General features: G+C 37.1%; 1 protein-coding gene across 4 annotated transcripts; it reads left to right on the forward strand.

Moving 5' to 3' along the window:
- The first annotated feature begins 4,687 nt into the window (after positions 1–4,687).
- LOC113309629 (callose synthase 3-like) lies at positions 4,688–20,658 on the forward strand. 4 transcript variants are annotated; one of them, XM_026558097.1, is made up of 44 exons: positions 4,689–4,846; positions 4,937–5,193; positions 5,978–6,078; positions 6,720–6,844; positions 6,929–7,022; positions 7,174–7,284; positions 7,438–7,548; positions 7,847–7,939; positions 8,038–8,129; positions 8,297–8,423; positions 8,570–8,707; positions 8,825–8,901; positions 8,981–9,068; positions 9,287–9,409; positions 9,487–9,604; positions 11,295–11,629; positions 11,774–11,826; positions 11,911–11,971; positions 12,372–12,453; positions 12,534–12,583; positions 12,664–12,750; positions 12,918–13,055; positions 13,186–13,280; positions 13,587–13,671; positions 13,774–13,934; positions 14,107–14,230; positions 14,330–14,427; positions 14,843–14,984; positions 15,084–15,235; positions 15,463–15,572; positions 15,648–15,806; positions 15,920–15,988; positions 16,095–16,284; positions 16,364–16,523; positions 17,029–17,148; positions 17,247–17,365; positions 17,454–17,537; positions 18,241–18,353; positions 18,438–18,667; positions 18,763–19,054; positions 19,316–19,557; positions 19,696–19,746; positions 19,839–20,024; positions 20,152–20,658. In XM_026558097.1, exons 2-44 carry the CDS (start codon positions 5,007–5,009, stop codon positions 20,398–20,400), a joined length of 5,622 nt encoding a protein of 1,873 aa, XP_026413882.1. In that variant the 5' UTR covers positions 4,689–4,846; positions 4,937–5,006; the 3' UTR covers positions 20,401–20,658. The 4 variants fall into 4 exon arrangements, 3 of the variants coding, with proteins under 3 accessions (XP_026413874.1, XP_026413869.1, XP_026413882.1); XR_003340693.1 differs by lacking the exon at positions 20,152–20,658 and having other exon boundaries at positions 4,688–4,846; positions 18,763–19,142; positions 19,839–20,014; XM_026558089.1 differs by having other exon boundaries at positions 4,688–4,846; positions 18,763–19,557.
- The last annotated feature ends 254 nt before the right edge of the window (positions 20,659–20,912 follow it).

A 20,912-nucleotide genomic window follows, 5' to 3' on the forward strand; every position in this document is an offset into this window, starting at 1 on the left:
AGTCGCGTTCTACTCTTAGAACATCCTCTACCTTTACCATAACCACCAGTCTTCTTTCTCCTGTCTGTTGAACGGCCTCTTACAAGAAGTAAGTCATTATTAGCTTCACTTGCAAGTGAAAAGACGAGGGTACCCAAATACACCACAATCTTTTATTTTGATCACAACCTATACAAGACCCACTGTGTATAAACCTCTTGGAGAGACAATCAATCAATGAATATTTCAACACAGTGTCCACTTGAAATAGGGTTAGTCCGGTCTGGCCTAACAATGTGAGAATATCAAAGTCAAGTGGAGAAATCCAATACACTTTATGTGATCGTCTATAGATATGAAATCGAAACAATACTACAACAAAGTGTTCACTTGATAATAGTAAAACCTTATAAGATAAATATCAAGTGCCTAGTTAATGTACAAGTGTATTTACTTTAATTATAACATAAAAACAATTATAATGTGGAAATAAAGTAAAGCACACACACCAGAATTTTGTTAACGAGGAAACCGCAGAAAAACCCCGGGACCTAGTCCAGTTTTGAATACTCAATTGAATTAAGACGCTACAAAAAGTAAACCTGCAACTTCGTGTACTAAAATCCTAGTTACCCAGCTTCATCAGTATTCTTGATTTGATAATATCTAGCAGAACCGAAGTTCTCAATAGATATTTAAACCCAATATCCTAGCAGAATAGACATTCTCTTTAGGACTAGATCTAGTATATCTTCTTAATGGTTCACAACAACTTCTTCTTCAAATCTTCAAAATCTTCAATCTTCGATTTAATCTTCAAAGTAACAATCTGCAAAAACAAACTTGATTCCTTTTTGATTTGTCGCACAGAACGGAGTCTGTTAATAATGGCAAATCAATGAATCTATCTTACGGATCTAGAAAAACTTAGATCCGTAGAAACGTTAAATCTTTGATCTAGTTTGAGTGAGCCTCGTATCAGAAGAGAAGGTTCTCAAGAATAAACAAACTAGGTGCAATCAAAGATTCAACAACCGTTAGTCAATCAAATCAATCGAAAACAAAAGATAAACTGCAATTATCTAGTTTCCCACCAACGGTACACGCTAGAGATTCTCAATCCCAAAGAAGACTTTAAACTGAGCGGCCGTAAGAGATTTCGCCTAATTAGGTTACTCTCCTCTCTGAATAGGCGGCTACACCAGTAACAACACAACTGAGGAGGTTTGCTGTCACGAAGGATTAGTTTGCTAGAAAGGCAAACTTCAAGTATTTATAGACAAGGAAGTTTGGACACCAAAGAATTTCCAAAACCGAAAATATTCTCAAGATATGCAATAAGTTCCAAATTCGGTTTCCATAATTCCTGAAAATGCTCTGTCCAAAATATTGACCGAAAATCTCCTTGGAAAATCTCTAACTAGTAAATGCACATTACTAATTCTTATTTTCCGTATATAAAATTAAAAACCTTAAATAAAATATTCTTAACTTATTTAATTTCGATCCTGGGATTTTCTGCCTTTAGCTATTAAGGAATAACTTTGAACGATAAAAGATAAGCATTAATGCACGTGTTCAAAGTGTGTCGACATCTGTCCACATTAACCAAATATATTTTTGGTATCTCTAATATTTCTAGAAAAATAGAAAATTCGAATTTGCATAATTTTTTGTGTTAAAAACACAAAACGTGCTCGGATTTGATTGAGACTTTTTGTGGCCGATTGCACATGTTCGAAGGATCGGTTCCCCCTTGTTGCACATGTCCATAGGATCGGTTCCCCACATATTTATGGTATCTAACTTGTATGTGTTGCACATGTCCATAGGATCGGTTCCCCTTTGCCTAAAAACGTGTTGCACATGTCCATAGGATCGGTTCCCCTTTGATGCACCCCATACAAGGATCGGTTCCCCTTTGTGATGTACTACACTTCTTACTAGGATCGGTTCCCCTTTCCCATATTTGGTCAGACATAAAATCACAAACCCGATCATACCATCTCAGGTGATTACTTAAGATCGGTTCACTAATAAAAGTCATACCAATACATAAGTCAGGCCTTTGTGAATAGTTCTACCAAGAACACAAACAGGTTGTGAATAGTTCTACCAAGAACACAAACAGGTTGTGAGCGGTTATACTCAATCACACATATTGGTTCTTCACAAGATATGCAATGAATAACAATCCCAATAACGCCTGGCAACTTCCTTTTCGATTCATAAACAAGTTTATGAACTTACTTCCTTAAAACACATGTAAAACATTGTTTCCTAGGATGAAATCCTCACCTTATACTCATACATAATCACAATAGCATTCAACCGATTATGTCGATGTCTTATCTACAAAGTTTAATGGTTAAGCAATAAACCTCGTATTGTATTCCTTAATACTATGTCTAACTAGAGTGTAATCATGCTTCACAGTTTTGTTTTCAATATACACGACTTGAAAGACACAAGATAGATATGGAACAAGTCAAGTCATAGTTACTAACCTCAAGCTGAAGGATGATGTCTTTGTTGTCTTCAATCCATCTTCAGATCTTTGTGAGTAACTGGAGCACAATACTTCTATCATTTCTAGTCTAACCTATCGAAGTTGACTGTAGTTTACATAATAGGGACTCGAGTTTTGGAACTAAATATGACAACCAATCTTGACATACCAATGCTTGGTGGGTTCAACCGAGCAGTGCTCTAACAACAAGGTCTTCACGATTCATCTTCCTAAACTCCTCACTACGCAATGCTGTAGTACCCTCAGCGTATGTCATCTTATCCTTTACGTGCATTAATGCTTTAATCACGTGTTCATACTTTTCAGGAAGAGAGTTTATCAGACACAAAGCTTGTTCCTCGTCGTTGATCTTCTCATCGTAGTTAACCAACTCTGCAAGAAGTTTATTATATGAATCTAGGTGCTCGGTTAGGGTTGCAACTTTCTTCATGTTATAGGGATACAAATTCCTTTTAAGATGTATCCTATTGGCCACGTTCTTCACAAGGTATTATTTCTCTAGCTTTTCACAGAGATCCTTAGCTGAAGTCTCGTGCTGATAATTAACTCTTACGGCAGTTTCTAAACACCCTCGTATCGAACCAAGACATAATTTATTGATCTTATTCCACTGTTTATCGGACATCTCAGCTGGCCGATCTTCTAGAGCTTCTTCTAGGTCAAGATGAACAAGAGCATCCATTACGTCCGTTCTCCATAAACCAAAGTTATTGGTTCCTATAAACTTTTCTACCTTGAGTTGTGATCTATGTGAATGAAGTATTTCTTCTTTTGTTTCTTTATCTTTACTTGTGGACTCCGAATGTTCTCCTAAAGGATCTTTCCGATCAACTGGTTTATCCCGTCAACCATTGTTCTCAAACAACCAAATATATATAAAAAACAGAACCTTTGAGATTAGTATTACCTCAAGCAATCTTTAGAAAAATACCTTTACTTCAACTACAATCCGAGTACCCGTATCCAAGAGCGTCTCCTTGCTCTGATACTAATTGTTGCGCCAAAGGCTGCGGAAGCGTTAGGTTTGCACTACTACGAGGTATCTCAATATCGCCAAGAACACAATCACACACACACAAGAAGAACAAGTATTTAACGAGGTTGAATCCTCGGGAAGGAATAAGCAATTTTATATATCACCGTATAGGTTGGAATATACAAAACCTTAGACGAGAAGAAGAGAACTCTTACTTAGTTCTGGTGTGTTTTCTGTAGTTCTCCCTATGACTATTTATACACATCAGTAGGACTGGACACATTCCTTAACAACGATTACTTTCCTGTAAGTATAGGATTTCCTAACTTAGCTCTAAGAGATAAACCTCTTAAGCTGCTATACTTAGGACACATGTACTTGGTTTTCTTAGCCAACTAGATTTCCTAATCTAGACCTTGACGGACGTACCAACACTCCGTTCATAAGTAACTTTTCTCAAGTGAAAATCTGGTTAGGTCTGATAAGAATTAAGCTAAGATGTCACACCAATACACACCTTGAGCAATCCTAACACGTCATTAGCAAAGCAAAAGTCTAGCTCATTTATTCGGCCACGTAAATCTTTTTGCAAACACCACCGCCCTACGGAAAATTCATGTACATTGAAAAAGAAAGACTTTACATAAATGAAAGACCACAAGGACTTGCAAAATTTCCTTTCACCTTTTTTTGTAATTTTGTCTGTACCCCCAAAAAGAAGAAGTCGATACTCGATGCCAAAACCGTGGTAAATAAGTTGATTCCAATCAGGGTAGAAACGGTAGGTAGCCACTAATTAATCTGCTGCTTTTAATTTCCAAGAATAAATTCTCTTTTTGAATTTTGAATTGCTTTTTATGCCATCATCTGATTACACCCCTGATAACCTCATGTATTACATTGTTGTACCCTCGAAGGATAGGAAGCATCATTCGCTTCTCTTTTGACAGTAAAACCCTCGTTCATCCAATAAAATGGCTTAAAAATCTCAACTACAGAATGCTGGGTATTGCCAAGTGTGATCCAAACAAAGGGTGTTTCAGTATTTGACAGTAATAAAGACGTTTTGAAATGGAATGTCATATTCGTAATAAACAGGTGAAACGAGAACCAATTATCGAATACTGAACCACAGTTACAGACCCACTAGCCAGTAAAAAATAAGTTTTCATTTTTTTGTTGTTGTTTTGTTCATACTCTCTGCTTTTTCACTCCTCCCCATATAGCTTTCCTTCTCTCACGGGTTTAGCGCAAAGTCTCTCTCATTCTCTCTACTTAGTTTTTTTTGTTCCCTTCACTACTTCTCTCTCTTTCTCTAAATTAAAAATCGAGGAGTTAGGGTTTTACTGCTTCACACTCAGGTGCTCTCTTGGATTCTTAAGGATTTTAATGGTGATTTGAAACATACTTGCAATCTAACTTAAATCTTCATCTGATTTATTTGTTTTCAGTAACAGTATGGTAAATAGCTAAAGAAGAAGAAGAGTTTTGTTTTGAGTGGTTATTAAAAATTTGAAGAAGATGTCCTCTTCAAGAAGGAATACTGAGCAGCAACCGCAAAGGCGGATTATGCGAACTCAGACTGCTGGTAATCTTGGTGAATCGATCTTTGATAGTGAGGTTGTACCATCATCTCTTGTTGAGATTGCTCCAATCCTTCGTGTTGCTAATGAAGTTGAAGCAAGTAACCCTAGAGTTGCTTATTTGTGTAAGTGTCCTTTTTCTTTTTGGGGATTTTTCAGTAGATCTTTTTGTTTTTGCAAGTTTGCTGTTACTGATTGGTTTCTTTTATAAGCTTGAAAATCTACTTACCAGTAGAGTTTGATTTGAATGTTGTTAAATGTTGGAAACAATTAGGAAATGGTGGGTTTCATTTGGCTTTATCTACGGTATACACATAGTATTAGGAGAGGCTGTGAAAGAGTAGTGTGTTCCTTTTTTCTCATGTATGTTTTTTTCCTATTTCCATGATGTATATCTGGTGTTGATGTATGGAATTTGTAGTTCATATTGTAGATAGGAGTGGCTAAGTTTAATAAAAGCATATTTGAGATGATTATGTGGTAACATAATCGGAATTGAAGTTTGACATGGATGGCGGGTGAAAATATCCATGTAAATTACACTAGTAAAGAACAAAACACCACCACCACCACTCAACAGAAGGGGAGGTGGAGGTTGAAATAACTGCATATGACACATCCTTAAGGCATGGCTCTTAAGTAAGTTTAAGTAAAACCAGAGTGCCCAACTGTGGTCTCTATTCGGTGACATGCATTTGCGGTACCACCTTAAAAAGCACCTACTTCCCCTTATATCTTGAGAGCCGAGATTATAAATAACCTGTGAGGTAAAGCTCTTCAATTATGAAAGTGACCCTTGGCAAGAGATTGCATTGTTCGTGTGTATTAATGTCCTCATAGTTGCTTTTGGGGTCACTCTTTTTTATTGATTGGAGAACCTGATATGGGTTTTCGATGTGTTGTAAATAGGCCGATTTTATGCCTTCGAGAAAGCTCACAGGTTGGATCCAACTTCAAGTGGACGAGGTGTTCGCCAATTTAAGACTGCTCTTCTACAGCGTCTAGAAAGGGTGAGCGTTCTTCTTTTATGCGAATTTATGTACTTATACAATTAAAAATTCACTATCAGCATATCTGTGTCACATTACTTCCCATTTTTTATACTCCTAATGATTGGAAGATTAGCTGTTCAAAAGTATCTTACAACCAGAAGATACTTGTGATGATCACATGCTAGAGTAGCTACTATTTATGTTATGTCAGGTGACTCATGTCAAATAGTGAGCATGCATAAAACCAAAATGCAAGAGGAGAGCAGTATAGATTTTACTCGTCATCATAGATTTACCAAGACTAATGTGCTCCTGGACACAGTCGGTGCATAGTACTTCGCTTAAAACACCGTCAGTTACCATCATATAAAAATGTAGGTGGTGGTGGGAAGAGAAGCCTTCTTGATCTCTGTGCAATTCGAATTGCAAATAGACGGAACAGTGCTATTGTTTCCACAAGTGTATCCAATTTTTTGGAATTTAAGTGCAATAAAGTACCAAACACAGCTTGATTCAGTTTGCATTTTTAATCTGAAGCCAAGAGATCTTTTGCATGTCGTATCGTATTCTTAATCTAGAACTTCCACGCTGTGAGGCCATATTTATATATATTGTTCCAACTTCTTATTTTGACAGTTCTCTTCGTCACTTACTTTCAGGAAAATGATCCCACTTTAATGGGAAGAGTAAAAAAGAGTGATGCACGTGAGATGCAGAGTTTCTATCAGCAGTACTACAAAAAATATATTGAAGCATTGCAGAAAGCTGCTGATAAAGCTGATCGGTGAGTTTGTTCAATAAATTCCAGTGTCTTGTTGAATGATCTGGAATTTTTAACTATTTTTAACTATTTCTGCCATATATTCAGTGCACAACTTACTAAGGCATATCAAACGGCTGCTGTCCTTTTTGAGGTTTTGAAGGCTGTGAATCTGACACAAGCTGTTGAAGTAGATGATGCGGTGAAGCCATTTAACATTTAAAACTTTTGAATTTTGGTTGACGTCAGTCCTTTGACTGATGTGTATTTTGCTTATTGGAAATACCGAAGTTCCAGTGTTGAACCCTCTTATATTGGTTATATAACTCTTCGTGCATTTTTTTTTTGGGTAGATTCTGGAAGCTCATACAAAGGTTGAAGAGAAGACTCAGATTTATGTGCCATACAATATTCTTCCGCTTGACCCTGATAGTGTGAATCAGGCTATTATGAGATATCCCGAGGTTTGTGTGTGTGGGAGCTCTTCTTCTTCTTCTTCTTTTTTTTTTTTTTTTTTTTTTGCTGTATGTGCAGTGTTTCCATTTGCTTTTATTCTAGTTATTCTGGTTTTCAACTTCAAGGGACGATAATTCATTACTCTCCGTTTCAAATACCAGATTCAAGCTGTTGTATATGCACTTCGTAACACTAGGGGTCTGCCATGGCCTTCGGGGACCAAGAAGAATGAAGACATTTTAGACTGGCTTCAAGCTATGTTTGGATTTCAGGTATGTAACCAAGTTTCAGTTGTGGGTTACATAGAAGAGAAATTGAGGACGCGTAATCATTATTGTTTGTCACTTGTTAGTATAGAACCAAATTTGAACTAAAACATGAAATTACAGCTATATGGCAAGCCATAATTCTTCTCTGACACTTTGTTTAATTCTTCTGCTAGAAAGAGTCTGGCTTGACCTGTGAATGAGGCCATCATTCACAAAAATATGACCAAAGAACCAAAGACTTGCTTTATTACTTTAAATTTTTTGTGGCTCATATATTTTTTTTATCCTCGCGAATTGACAGAAAGATAACGTGGCCAATCAAAGGGAACACTTGATACTGTTACTTGCTAATGTGCATATAAGGCAATTTCCAAAGCCTGATCAACAACCCAAGGTATCACCTTTTTTCTTTTCCGGTGAATGAGAAGTTGTTTGCTTTCGAGTTAACAGATTTCGGGTGTCCTTACCTGTGTTTTTTTCTTCTTTCTGTAGCTGGATGAGCGAGCACTAACTGAAGTGATGAAGAAACTCTTCAAGAATTACAAGAAATGGTGTAAATATCTGGATAGGAAGAGTAGTCTCTGGTGAGGTTCACAGTTATCTTCTTGCTTGCTATCAGTTTGTGGTAGAGTCCCTGTGATAGCATATTGCTTAATATTATTAACAAGGTTTAGGTCTAAATATGTCTTGTTTATATTTCCTTTGCTTGTCCTTTATCCCTTTTGTTCTGCCTATTTTTGTCATAATGCAGGTTGCCGACTATACAACAGGAAGTTCAGCAGCGCAAACTACTTTACATGAGTCTTTATCTTCTCATATGGGGTGAAGCTGCCAACTTAAGATTCATGCCCGAGTGCCTTTGCTATATATATCATCATGTACGTCCTAGCATCACTGGTTTAGGATACTGATATTCATGATTATTTGTCTCATGTGGAATGATGTAGTGTTGTTTGCCTGCTCAATTGCCTATTAGTTTTGTTATAATTATCTTTTGTGGTCACTTTACCTAATAATTCTACAGATGGCTTTTGAAATTTATGGTATGCTTGCTGGGAATGTTAGTCCCATGACTGGTGAAAATGTGAAGCCAGCTTATGGGGGCGAGGAGGAAGCTTTCTTAAACAAAGTTGTAACTCCAATTTATGATACGATTGCCAAGGTGTTGCATGCTTCCTCTTTTCCCTTTAGTTGGCTCTCTATTCTCTTATACCTGAGATATATTCTATGAACATCACTTAAATTGTTCATATCCGGAGTTTTGTGGTTTGATGTGTAGGAAGCTGAACGGAGCAAGCAAGGGAAATCCAAGCATTCTCAATGGAGGAACTACGATGATTTAAATGAGTACTTTTGGTATATTAGTCTCTCAGGATTGCTGCATTTATTTAGTGTTTTGTTGCTCTGGAATAAATTTATTTACATAAAACTGTAGGTCAGTTGATTGCTTCCGGCTAGGTTGGCCAATGAGGGCTGATTCAGATTTCTTTTGTGAGCCTCTACCAGGTCTTGCCAAAAGTGGGGTGAGAAACATATTCATTCTTCTGTTTAGGTTATATCAAGTAAATGAGAATTTCCTGTTGAACTTCATGTTTTGGCGCTATATTATTTTGGTGACTTGTAAGTTATCTTAATGAAAAATAACAAAGTTGATCTGAATTAGGATGAATTTCTATACATTTCTGTAATAGTGTTGTGAACGTAAGTGGTGCATTTGCTTATCTCTGATATTCGTGATCAGGAAGCTGGAACGTCTACCGGAAGTCGATGGGTTGGCAAAATAAATTTTGTTGAGATACGCTCATTTTGGCACGTTTATAGAAGTTTTGATAGGATGTGGAGCTTTTTTATCCTGTGTTTACAAGTAAGGATCCTTTACTGTTGCTTGGTTTGCTCTGGTCTCTTACCTACCTCTGAATTTCATTTTTAAATTTCACATAGGTCATGATTATAATCGCATGGAATGGATCGGGTGACCCAAGTGCTATTTTTGAGGGTGATGTTTTCAAGAAAGTGTTGAGTGTCTTTATAACTGCTGCAATATTAAAGCTTGGAGGAGGTAATATATATACAATGCACTTCACATTTTTTCATAACTTGTTGTACTTCGTTAATCACATAATACCTCTTTTGTGTTCCGTTTTTCCCTTTGGCTGATCTGTTTTGATCAGCATTGGCAAGTACCTACAATGATCAGGTCGTATAGTCAGATTAGGTAGTTACTGAGCATGTAGCTTGTATTTCATCCTTGGTTATGCGACATCATTCATAAACTCCTAAACCAATCAATATTTGTTTGATTACGTGTGTTGATTTCCATTAAAAAATTTACCTTCGGTAAGTACAAGTCCTGAAATAACATGCTTTTAGCTGAGTATGATGTATGCACTGCAGACACTATCCTCACACCTTTGGATCTTCTCTATGTGGGCCTGAAACTGGAGTGTGCAAAGATGTATTGAATTGATGTTCTCGGATCTTCCTAAAATTAGGTCCTAACTCAAAACTGCTGGTGGTTTCGCTAGAGAGCTATACATTTGATAATTTCAAGGCAGTGCATGGGCTTTCAATCGTTTGTTATAAGTATAGTGCTATTTTAATCTATTAGGATTGTTGATTGGAATGAGCTAGTTCTGTAAGATAATCATAAAGTGGGCAAGTTTATGGATTTATTGGTGGACAATGGAGGTGGACATCAGCTATACCTCCCTAAAAACTCCTTTTATTCATGGTATAACCACCCAAATCTTCTGAAACCGAAAATCTTTAAGTAATTCATCACTAAGTGCACCAGCTTATAAGTTACCACATCAGCAGAAAATATACGACATTTAGTTAATATGTCTACTTGTTGACCTATCAGCAAGATAGATGCAATGTACCAAGTAGGTTACCTTTGCATAGAAATATCAAATATTAAATAGTTATGGCTCGGTTACCGATTTCTCCAGTTTGTTTATACAACTTTTGCTTTACTAGAAGAAAAAACAAAAACAAAAATAAAATATAAAAGCAACAACTCAAGTTCCTTGGGAAGTGCTATATGCTCGATAGTATTCTAGTTCTTTGCGCATGTGAGAGAAAGCAAGGGAATCCTTCATTTTAAGCGGGGTACTAGTTACTGGAAAGAGGATACTACGGAGGATACAGAGAAGCAGGGTACTAGTTACTGGAAAGATAAACCGAACTCCTATAAATTACTCTATCCAGAGGGATCAGTCTACATATTTGTGGCGTCGACAAGGGGTGAGTGTGAGGTGTTAGCGTTGTTGTTAGTTGTTGCACCACTTCGGCCCTATCCGCCCAGGGGAAAATCGTCAAAGAGTGATTTCTGTGAGGACATCACCTTGTTGATCCTCGTCCTCACTTGGATCACATCTTTGTAAAGCTTTGAATCTTATCTAAATGTTAATAGGTGTTCTTAAACAATACTATGCTTATGATGACACAGTTTACCCACGTTGAACATCTGTATTAGCATAACATTCGTGTGATGTATAAATAGATTCCTCTACATTATTACGCAAAATCACGTTCTCTGTGATATTTTTACTCATTTGTCATTCCAGTCAATATCTTATTAAAAGCAAGAAAAAATAAAAATAGATTGAGAAAGCATGGAGAGCTGTAGGTATCTTAATATTAGGATATTTTGTTTTGACGTCAAAGAAATCCATAATAGGCTTTTTTCTTTTTTTTTTTAATTATGTTTTTGGATTAACATCATGAACTTTTGTTTCACTTTCCAGCTTTCCTTGACATAGTTCTCAGCTGGAAGGCAATGAAGAGTATGTCCTTCCACGTTAAGCTTAGATATATGTTAAAGTTTTTCTCAGCTGCTGCATGGGTGATTGTTTTACCTGTAACTTATGCCTATACTTGGAAGAACCCTCCTGGATTTGCTCAAGCCATCAGAAGGTGGTTCGGAAACAGTAATGATTCACCTACTCTGTATATTTTGGCTGTTGTTGTGTACCTGTCTCCAAATATGCTCGCAGGAGTCTTGTTTCTATTTCCTTTCGTTAGGCGGTTTCTTGAAAGCTCAAACTACAAGATTGTGATGCTTATGATGTGGTGGTCTCAGGTAAGCACTATCAAGTCTTAATTTCTTAGGTTGTGTGGGCCTATTTCCCATTCTTCTAAATATATAAAGATGCTTGCATTATTTTTGTCATCTGTGAGAGTATGTCCGAGACTCTAATGACTCTAACTTCCTTCTTTTTTCCAGCCCCGGCTCTATGTTGGAAGGGGAATGCATGAGAGTTCCTTCTCGCTTTTCAAGTAAGAAAAGACATGTGGGTTTTTTGGTGATGTTTTGGTCAAGGAATTTATGCTTTAATGTTTTAATCGTTTTCTGGTCATCAGGTACACTATGTTTTGGGTACTTCTGATACTAACGAAGATAGCATTCAGCTACTACATAGAGGTAGTAATCCTATCCATTGAAGTGATGATGGTTAAAAATTGATTGACGATCTAAGATATGCTCTAACAAGTTGTATCCCTTCAGTTACAATTTTATGTCAAACTACAGATACCAGTGAAAAGTATATTAACCCAAAATCCAAAAGTTTCTTAAAAATGTCCGTGAACTTGGATTCTTTGTCTCCGTTCTCCTACCTTAACTTCTTTTAAAAGTAAATAAATGATTAAAAATGTTGGACAGTTGATTACTTGAACGTTAAGTGATGTTTTTTGCCTACACAGTGTTACCGAATGTAGTGTGTACAGTACTATCACAAATATAGAATTATGCTAGACTGCTTGGGGGCACTTACTAAAGTTTTCATGATTTGTCAGTATTAAGCGATGACTTTTTGATGCAGATAAAGCCTTTAGTTGGTCCAACTAAAACGATCATGGCGGCTCGGATTAGAGATTACGATTGGCATGAATTCTTTCCACGAGGTAAGGACAAGAAATAAAGAGACTGTCGATACTCATTCTTACTTGGTCATTCCATTAATGCCGTTTCTATCTAATTTCAGCAAAGAACAACATTGGTGTTGTGATTGCGCTTTGGGCTCCGATCATTCTTGTATGTTTTCTGATCACCTTAATGCTTGATCTTTGTAATGTTCACCTTCTTGTCGTGTTCTGACACTACTTTCTTTCCAGGTCTATTTCATGGATACACAAATCTGGTATGCCATCTTCTCGACATTTTTTGGAGGTCTGTATGGGGCCTTCCGCCGTCTTGGGGAGGTATGCTGCTCTTACTATTCTTGTTCTTACAGCTAATGGTTGCTGATGTAGTGATGTGTGGTTAATGCAAGCACGATTCACATTTAGGCACGCCAGTGCATCTCTATGTATTCATGGTAATTGTTTGTTATTTATTTAAGTAACAAAATTTGTTGTTGTTGCTTCAGATTCGAACGTTGGGTATGCTGAGGTCTCGATTTCTGTCTTTGCCGGGTGCATTTAATGCCCGGTTGATACCGGTGGACAAAAGCGAAACGACCAGAAAAAGGGGAATCAAAGCAACCTTTTCTCGGAAATTTGATGAGGTTTTGGTTCCCTTCTGTTATGTACTAGTGTCTGAATAGACGTATTTCATGGATATGCAGTTGTGATACTTCCCATATACATTAGGACTCCATGAACGCAATGTTGACATGGAATTACTGGTTATTTCAGATTCCACCTAGTAAAGAAAAAGAGGCTGCAAAGTTTGCTCAGTTATGGAACAAAATTATTAGTAGTTTCAGGGAGGAAGACCTTATCAGTAACAGGTAGGCAAATGATGCTTTTGTTGACGTTAACTGCTCGAAACTGTTACGATTTGATCGCTTGATCTCATCTAGATCATGTCTCATTTAAGTTCCCAAAGGTTTTGAAACAGATGCACTGGGGTTTGACAACAATAAAACTGGATACATAAAAGAATGGAAGTGCATACTGTTGGTTTTGTGTTAGTGCAGAATCTTTTAATTTTGGAAATCTACTCAAAAGAAGCACTAGTGGATTAGATTATTACCAAAAGTCTTCCAATGCACATAATATATTAATGAACTGTTGAAATTGTACAAATTTTTTAGGGAGATGGATTTGTTGCTCGTTCCCTATTGGGCTGATCGCGAGTTGGGCTTGATTCAGTGGCCTCCATTTTTACTTGCAAGCAAGGTCTGTGTTCACCATTGTTATTTCTTCTCTTTTCCCCTTAAGTAGTGCTTCTCTTTAATTGGTAACTCCAATTTACATGCTTGTTTTTTTGTTTGCTCATAGATCCCAATTGCTTTAGATATGGCCAAAGATAGCAAAGGTAAGGACCGCGATTTGAAAAAGAGAATCAATAATGACAACTATATGTGTTGTGCTGTACGTGAGTGCTATGCTTCTTTCCGGAACATCATCAAGCAACTGGTGCAAGGGAACCACGAAAAAGAGTATGGATTCTGTCTTTTAAAATGTATTTCATATGAATGTTATCTGTGTGTCACTGTCTACAGTGTCTGAAAGAAAAGAACCATAGTGGAAAAAGAAATATTAAGAGCTTGTGGTCTGCTGTGTGATTTTCTGATTTCATCTGTTTTCCTCTTTAATGCTCTTTAATCCCAGGGTTATAGATGATATATTCACTGAAGTTGACAAACATATAGAGGCAGAAACTTTAATAACTGAATTGAAGATGAGTGCACTTCCTAACCTCCATGAGCACATTGTTAAACTCATAAAATATTTGGTAATACCTTAAGACAATGGTCTTATTCTTTCTGTCGAATCTCGTAATCAAGTTTTATTATATAAAGTCATGTTAACTCGATTGCCCTGTTTTTCGTAGATGGCGAATAAGCCAGAGGACAGAGGTCAGGTTGTAATTCTTTTCCAGGACATGCTTGAGGTTGTTACTCGAGATATAATGGAGGATCAGATACCTAGGTAAATCATTTCAATTTTATCATCTCTTATCTTTGTATAGACACTTCGGGGATGGGCACAACTTTTCCGACCGACCCTTGCATGTAAGATTTTTAACATTTTTTACCTGATAGCAAATTGTATCTCGTCAGATCTAACATTTTTTTTTCGTGATGATGGTTTCATGCATGTGAATTTTTTTTAGTTACTTTATGTTTCAAATCAAGTGATTAGAAACATTCGCGCATCTATTTGGGTAAAAACTACCAATATGGTTGCTCTTTAGGTCTAGGTTTACCAACTACCAAGGAGGGGGTTCTTTCATCGATTAGATTTGCATGCCAACCGTGCTGTGCATCCACTGTTACCCAACTATTCAAGTTCTTGTTTTTTATTTGAATGTTGTGCTTGTAAGTTACTCTTTTTATGTCCATAGTCTCTTAGATTCAAGCCATGGTGGATCCATTGGGAGATTTGAAGGAATGACAACTCTTCTTGAGCAACAGTATCAGCTATTTGCGTCGACGGGTGCAATTAAGTTTCCAGTTGAGCCAGAAACAGAAGCATGGAAAGAGAAGGTAAGCTTTGTGGATAAGCCTCGTCAGTTGTCATTGCCAAATTTAATCTGAAGATTTTCTCGCCTTCGACTCAAAACTTTTTTCCGATTTTGTATGTAGATCAAAAGGCTCTATCTATTGCTAACAGTAAAGGAGTCTGCGATGGATGTCCCTTCCAACTTAGAAGCTAGAAGGCGAATATCTTTTTTTTCAAATTCATTATTTATGGATATGCCTGCTGCACCAAAAGTTCGCAACATGCTCTCCTTTTCGTAAGCTTCCTTACCATTTGGCTCAGTTTATCAGAGATCTCATATGTCTGAAATCTTGCTAAAGTTAATCCCAAGTAATGCATGAGTGTTTTCTATATACTGGTGGCATTTTCTTAATCAGAATGCACACTCTTCACCAATGTTGTTTGATAATCTTCAGTTGAAATGAATTCATTATTTTATGTTTACTGAGGACACTGATACGAATCTGATAACCTCAATTGTAGTGTTTTGACACCTTACTACGAGGAAGATGTTCTCTTTTCTATACATGAATTGGAAATCCAGAATGAAGATGGTGTTTCAATCCTCTTTTATCTGCAGAAAATATTTCCAGGTATGCCATGATTCAAGTGATTATGTGTATAGTTTTGTAAGTTCATTTCCGTATTAATGAAGCAATGAAATACAGATGAATGGATGAACTTCCTGGAGAGGGTTGAATGCTCTAGCGAGGAAGATCTCAGAAATAAACTTGATAGTGAGAACCTTGACGTGAACAATGAAGTGAACCATGAAGAAGAGCTTCGACTTTGGGCATCATATAGAGGGCAAACTCTCACCAGAACTGGTACTGATTTGATGTGAAATTGTGCAGTGTCTCTTTTTTTTAATTTTTTTTTATTGACCATATAGATTGACCACACACTTTTGTTGTCTACCTGACATTATTGCTATTTCCAGTTAGGGGAATGATGTATTACAGAAAAGCTTTGGAACTTCAGGCCTTCCTAGATATGGCTAAGGATGATGGTAATGCTTGTTTTCTAGTTATTTGGATTGGATAAGTGCCGGTTTTCTTGCTTGAACGTTGATCTAATGATGGGTGTTCTTTTCACTTGACCATTGATATTTTTAGATTTAATGGAAGGGTACAAGGCAGCTGAAACTAACAGTGATGAACACTCAAAAGGTGAAAGATCTTTATGGGCACAATGTCAAGCAGTTGCGGATATGAAATTCACATATGTGGTGTCTTGCCAGAAATATGGGATCCACAAACGATCTGGAGACCCTCGCGCACATGACATTCTGAAGCTTATGGCAGCGTATGGAAACTCAAGCTATTTCTTTTTCATTTCCTTATTAGACATATGGTTAACAAACAGAAGTATTTCCACCTAGCAGATACCCATCTGTACGTGTTGCTTACATTGATGAGGTAGAAGAACCTAGCAAAGACAAAAAGAAGTTAAATCAAAAGGTGTATTATTCTGCTCTTGTAAAAGCTGCCTTGCCCAAGTCTATAAACTCTACCGAGCCCCAGCCAGCTCAAAATCTCGACCAGGTAATTGCTTATAATTATTGGGCCACTTATGATACCTACAAACACAAAAACTAAATAATTCTATTTTCATTTGTGCTGAGATAAATCTTTATGATTAGCTTTCTCATTTAGTGAAACACTGTAATGTACCTACATTTTTTTTGTTGAATGGATCACTCGGAACATAATTCAACCATTATACTTTTTTTTTTCTCCTTCCGATATATATGTAGGCGGTGTGAAGTTTTGATAACTGGACGAAATTTGGTACTTAGACTTCCAAAATTTTCTTGATTACCTATTGTAAGAAAAAGTTTTGTGTGTGTGCAACAACATCAGGAGTTCTAACTGTTAATCATACTTCCTCTTACGCGATATTATCTTATTTCCAACACAGGGTGTAAGGAATACTAGTCTAGTTTTTTTGGTATCCATAGGGTGTAAGGAATTTGCTAATACGCTCATGTAGGGTATCTTTTGTGCTTGTGTTTGACTGAAATCTGATGCTATGTGTTCCCCTGTTAAGGTTATTTATCGGATAAAGCTTCCTGGACCTTCTATATTAGGGGAAGGAAAGCCTGAAAATCAGAACCATGCTATTATTTTCACGCGTGGGGAGGGTCTGCAAACAATTGATATGAACCAGGTACGGGGACTAGATAGGTTTATGTTTCGGTTAGAAATATGATGCTACCTATCTTTCTAAACTCGCAACCAACATGGTCACGTCACTAATACTTGCAGGATAACTATATGGAAGAAGCCTTCAAAATGAGGAACCTTCTAGAAGAATTTCTTAAGAAACATGATGGTGTTAGATATCCATCCATACTTGGATTGAGGGAGCATATTTTCACTGGAAGGTACATAGGCGGCATTGTTTGACTGGAAAAGATGCTGTTTTTTCATGGAGAAGGATTTTTATCAACACTCATCCTTTTTTCTATGCAGTGTTTCTTCTCTTGCTTGGTTTATGTCTAATCAGGAGACGAGTTTTGTGACTATTGGGCAGAGATTGTTGGCTAACCCCTTGAGGTAAGATTTGATTTTCAAAACAAGCGAAACCATGAAATTGTGATGCTTTGATAAGTTTATTTTAGATGCATGCATATGCTAGTTTTGTATGATGGTTTGATTGGGGTCGTATCTTTTGTAATGACCTCATGAATGTCAAGTTCTTTTATATCCAGATCATTAGTATTTAGCTGTATAATGACTTGTGAACAAGATCATGATTATCATTTAATGATAAGTTTGCATGCGACCCTGCAATTTGAGGGGAGAATTTTTGTGCATTCATCACATTTGGTGCAAATCTTCTAAAATCTTATTATATTTCATCTTTGATGTAGTTTAGTAAGTGAATGAATCATCTCTTTCCTCATTGAACTAGAGATGAATCATCTCCCACATACGTGTAATTGTATCGAATAAAATTATGTAATGGATGTCAAAAAACTGTTTGTTACTTCTGTTACTTGGAAGGCACGAAGAGAAAACTTAAGATCGTAACCAACAAGTGTATATATAGAGCTACTTATAATCACCTAAGAAAGAACACAGCATAATTCTCGAGTATAGTGTGCTTAAGTTCAACCCGATGATGCTGTTAAGCGACAATGCACATGCCCTCACGTGCATGAAGTTCCTGTTGAACTTACTTCCTTAGGAGTTTCTTTTTTATCTGTACTTTGTACTCATGTTCCAATTTTCTTTTTAATCTTTTGTGCCTATCAAGGGTTCGATTTCACTACGGTCATCCGGATGTGTTCGACAGACTGTTTCACCTGACTAGAGGTGGTATCAGTAAAGCTTCAAAAATCATCAATTTGAGCGAGGACATCTTTGCAGGCATGCTCAACACTACAAATATTTGCGAAGTTCAGGTTTTCATGTGCTTAGCTTTTAGTCTGATCTTCATATTCTGTCTCACAGGTTTCAATTCTACACTACGTGAAGGAAATGTTACTCATCACGAATACATGCAAGTTGGTAAGGGTAGGGATGTGGGTCTGAATCAGATCTCAATGTTCGAGGCAAAGATAGCAAACGGGAATGGAGAACAGACGCTGAGTCGTGATATTTACAGGCTGGGGCATCGATTTGATTTCTTTCGAATGTTATCGTGTTATTTCACCACTGTTGGTTTCTACTTCAGTACCCTGGTATGGTGTACTTCCATCTTTTGGTTCGAAGTCATACATTCAGTGATATTGTGTATTTCTAACGGTTGCCTGAATTGTCTTGGCTTTTCGGACAGGTGACTGTGCTTACGGTGTACGTTTTCTTGTATGGCCGACTGTACCTTGTTCTTAGTGGGTTGGAAGGACGACTGAGCAGTCAAGCAGCTATTCGGGACAATAAGCCTCTTCAGGTTGCTCTTGCCTCGCAATCATTTGTACAGCTTGGATTTCTGATGGCCCTGCCTATGATGATGGAAATTGGCCTAGAAAGAGGGTTCCGCACTGCCCTAAGTGAATTTATACTGATGCAATTGCAATTAGCCCCCGTCTTTTTTACATTCTCTCTGGGAACGAAGACCCACTATTATGGTAGGACATTACTTCATGGAGGTGCAGAATATAGAGCTACAGGTCGTGGTTTCGTGGTGTTTCATGCAAAATTCGCAGAAAATTATAGGTTATATTCACGCAGTCACTTTGTCAAAGGAATAGAGATGTTTATTCTTCTTGTTGTTTACCAAATCTTCGGACAAGAGTATAGAAGTGCCCTTGCTTATGTGTTGATCACTGTTTCGATGTGGTTCATGGTAGTAACATGGCTTTTTGCTCCCTTCCTTTTCAACCCATCAGGATTCGAGTGGCAAAAGATTGTTGATGATTGGACTGATTGGAATAAGTGGATCAGTAATCAAGGTGGAATTGGTGTGCTTCCAACGAAAAGTTGGGAATCTTGGTGGGAGAAAGAGCAAGAACATCTTCGACACTCTGGAAAACGTGGTCTTATTGCAGAGATATTATTATCCCTGCGATTCTTCATATACCAATATGGGCTTGTATATCATCTAAACATAACAAAGACAAAAAGTGTTCTGGTACGTGTTTTTTTGAACTTCTGCAAGAGTTTTCTGATTAACCATTCTTCATATACACAAGATAAAATTAAACAAACTATCGTCTGCTTTTTTCCCCTTCTAACTATGATTATCTCTGTTGATGTTTGTTGGATTCAGGTCTATGGCATTTCATGGCTTGTCGTTGTTGTAGTATTACTAGTCATGAAGGTGAGTTGGAAAACTTCTAGCTTATTATTACGATCCATGTATATATTTTATGAATCTTCTCGTCAATGAGTTTCCTTCGGCTATTTCTGCAGACTGTATCTGTTGGGAGGCGAAAATTCAGTGCAGATTTTCAGCTCGTGTTCCGTATAATCAAAGGCCTTATCTTCCTGACATTCATTTCTATTCTTATTATTTTAATAGCAATCCCCAATATGACTCCACAGGACATCTTAGTTTGCTTTCTCGCTTTCTTGCCTAGTGGATGGGGATTACTCTTGGTCAGTAGAATATCCTTTCATGCCCTCTTTATGTGCATCCTCGTATGTTATAATATTTCTTTATGTGCATCCTCTTTATGGTGTTCGTTAATTTAATAATTACATGTTGCAAATTTTCCTATTTCAGATTGCTCAGGCTTGTAAGCCTATTGTCCAGAAAGCTGGATTTTGGGGTTCAGTTCGAACACTTGCTCGTGGATATGAAATCATTATGGGTTTACTTTTGTTCACTCCTGTTGCATTTCTGGCGTGGTTCCCATTTGTTTCGGAATTTCAAACCCGGATGTTGTTCAATCAAGCTTTCAGTCGAGGTTTGCAGATCTCTCGTATTCTTGGTGGGCAGAGGAAGGAGCGCTCATCGCGCAACAAAGAGTGAACATTCACTTTTATCTGGATTTTGTTAGGCAGGCGACATATTTGCCAGTCCCGATAAGGTTGCTGATGCCGAAGGGGTTTCTTAATCCATATTGGGATGTCAGTCTAGACCATACATCTTTACCCCTGTTATACAAGTTCAATCTCTAATGCTGTAATGCACTCTAACATGGTGTAATGTACTCAAAAACTTTGGTTCTTCAATTTTACGTCTTTTACAAGAAAGTAATTTGATGTTCGAGAGGTCTTGAGTGTGTTATCTCTGGTGGTACTTTATTAGTATAATACTGTTGAACATGATAAGTTATAGATGAAAAATAAGCCTCCAACATCTCCAATTTAGGCGTCTGAGACCACTAAACAAGTACTCCATCTGTTCATTTTTAATAGGCTGGTTTTGTTTTTAGAGAAATTTATCATGAAAAAGTATATCATGAAACACTAAAATGTGGATAATTGTACTTCTGGCTACTAATGATCTCATGCAAGATATTTTTAGACAGTATATTTCCC

Source organism: Papaver somniferum, chromosome 1 (assembly GCF_003573695.1).
Source record: "Papaver somniferum cultivar HN1 chromosome 1, ASM357369v1, whole genome shotgun sequence".
In the NCBI taxonomy this organism is placed as follows: Eukaryota; Viridiplantae; Streptophyta; class Magnoliopsida; order Ranunculales; family Papaveraceae; genus Papaver; species Papaver somniferum.

Coding starts and splice junctions, on each gene's coding strand:
- LOC113309629 (XM_026558084.1), top strand. CDS start 5,007: ATGTCCTCTTCAAGAAGGAATACTGAGCAGCAACCGCAAAGGCGGATT. Junction 12,454..12,533: donor GCATGAATTCTTTCCACGAG/GTAAGGACAAGA, acceptor ATCTAATTTCAG/CAAAGAACAACATTGGTGTT. Junction 17,366..17,453: donor GAGCATATTTTCACTGGAAG/GTACATAGGCGG, acceptor TTTTCTATGCAG/TGTTTCTTCTCTTGCTTGGT.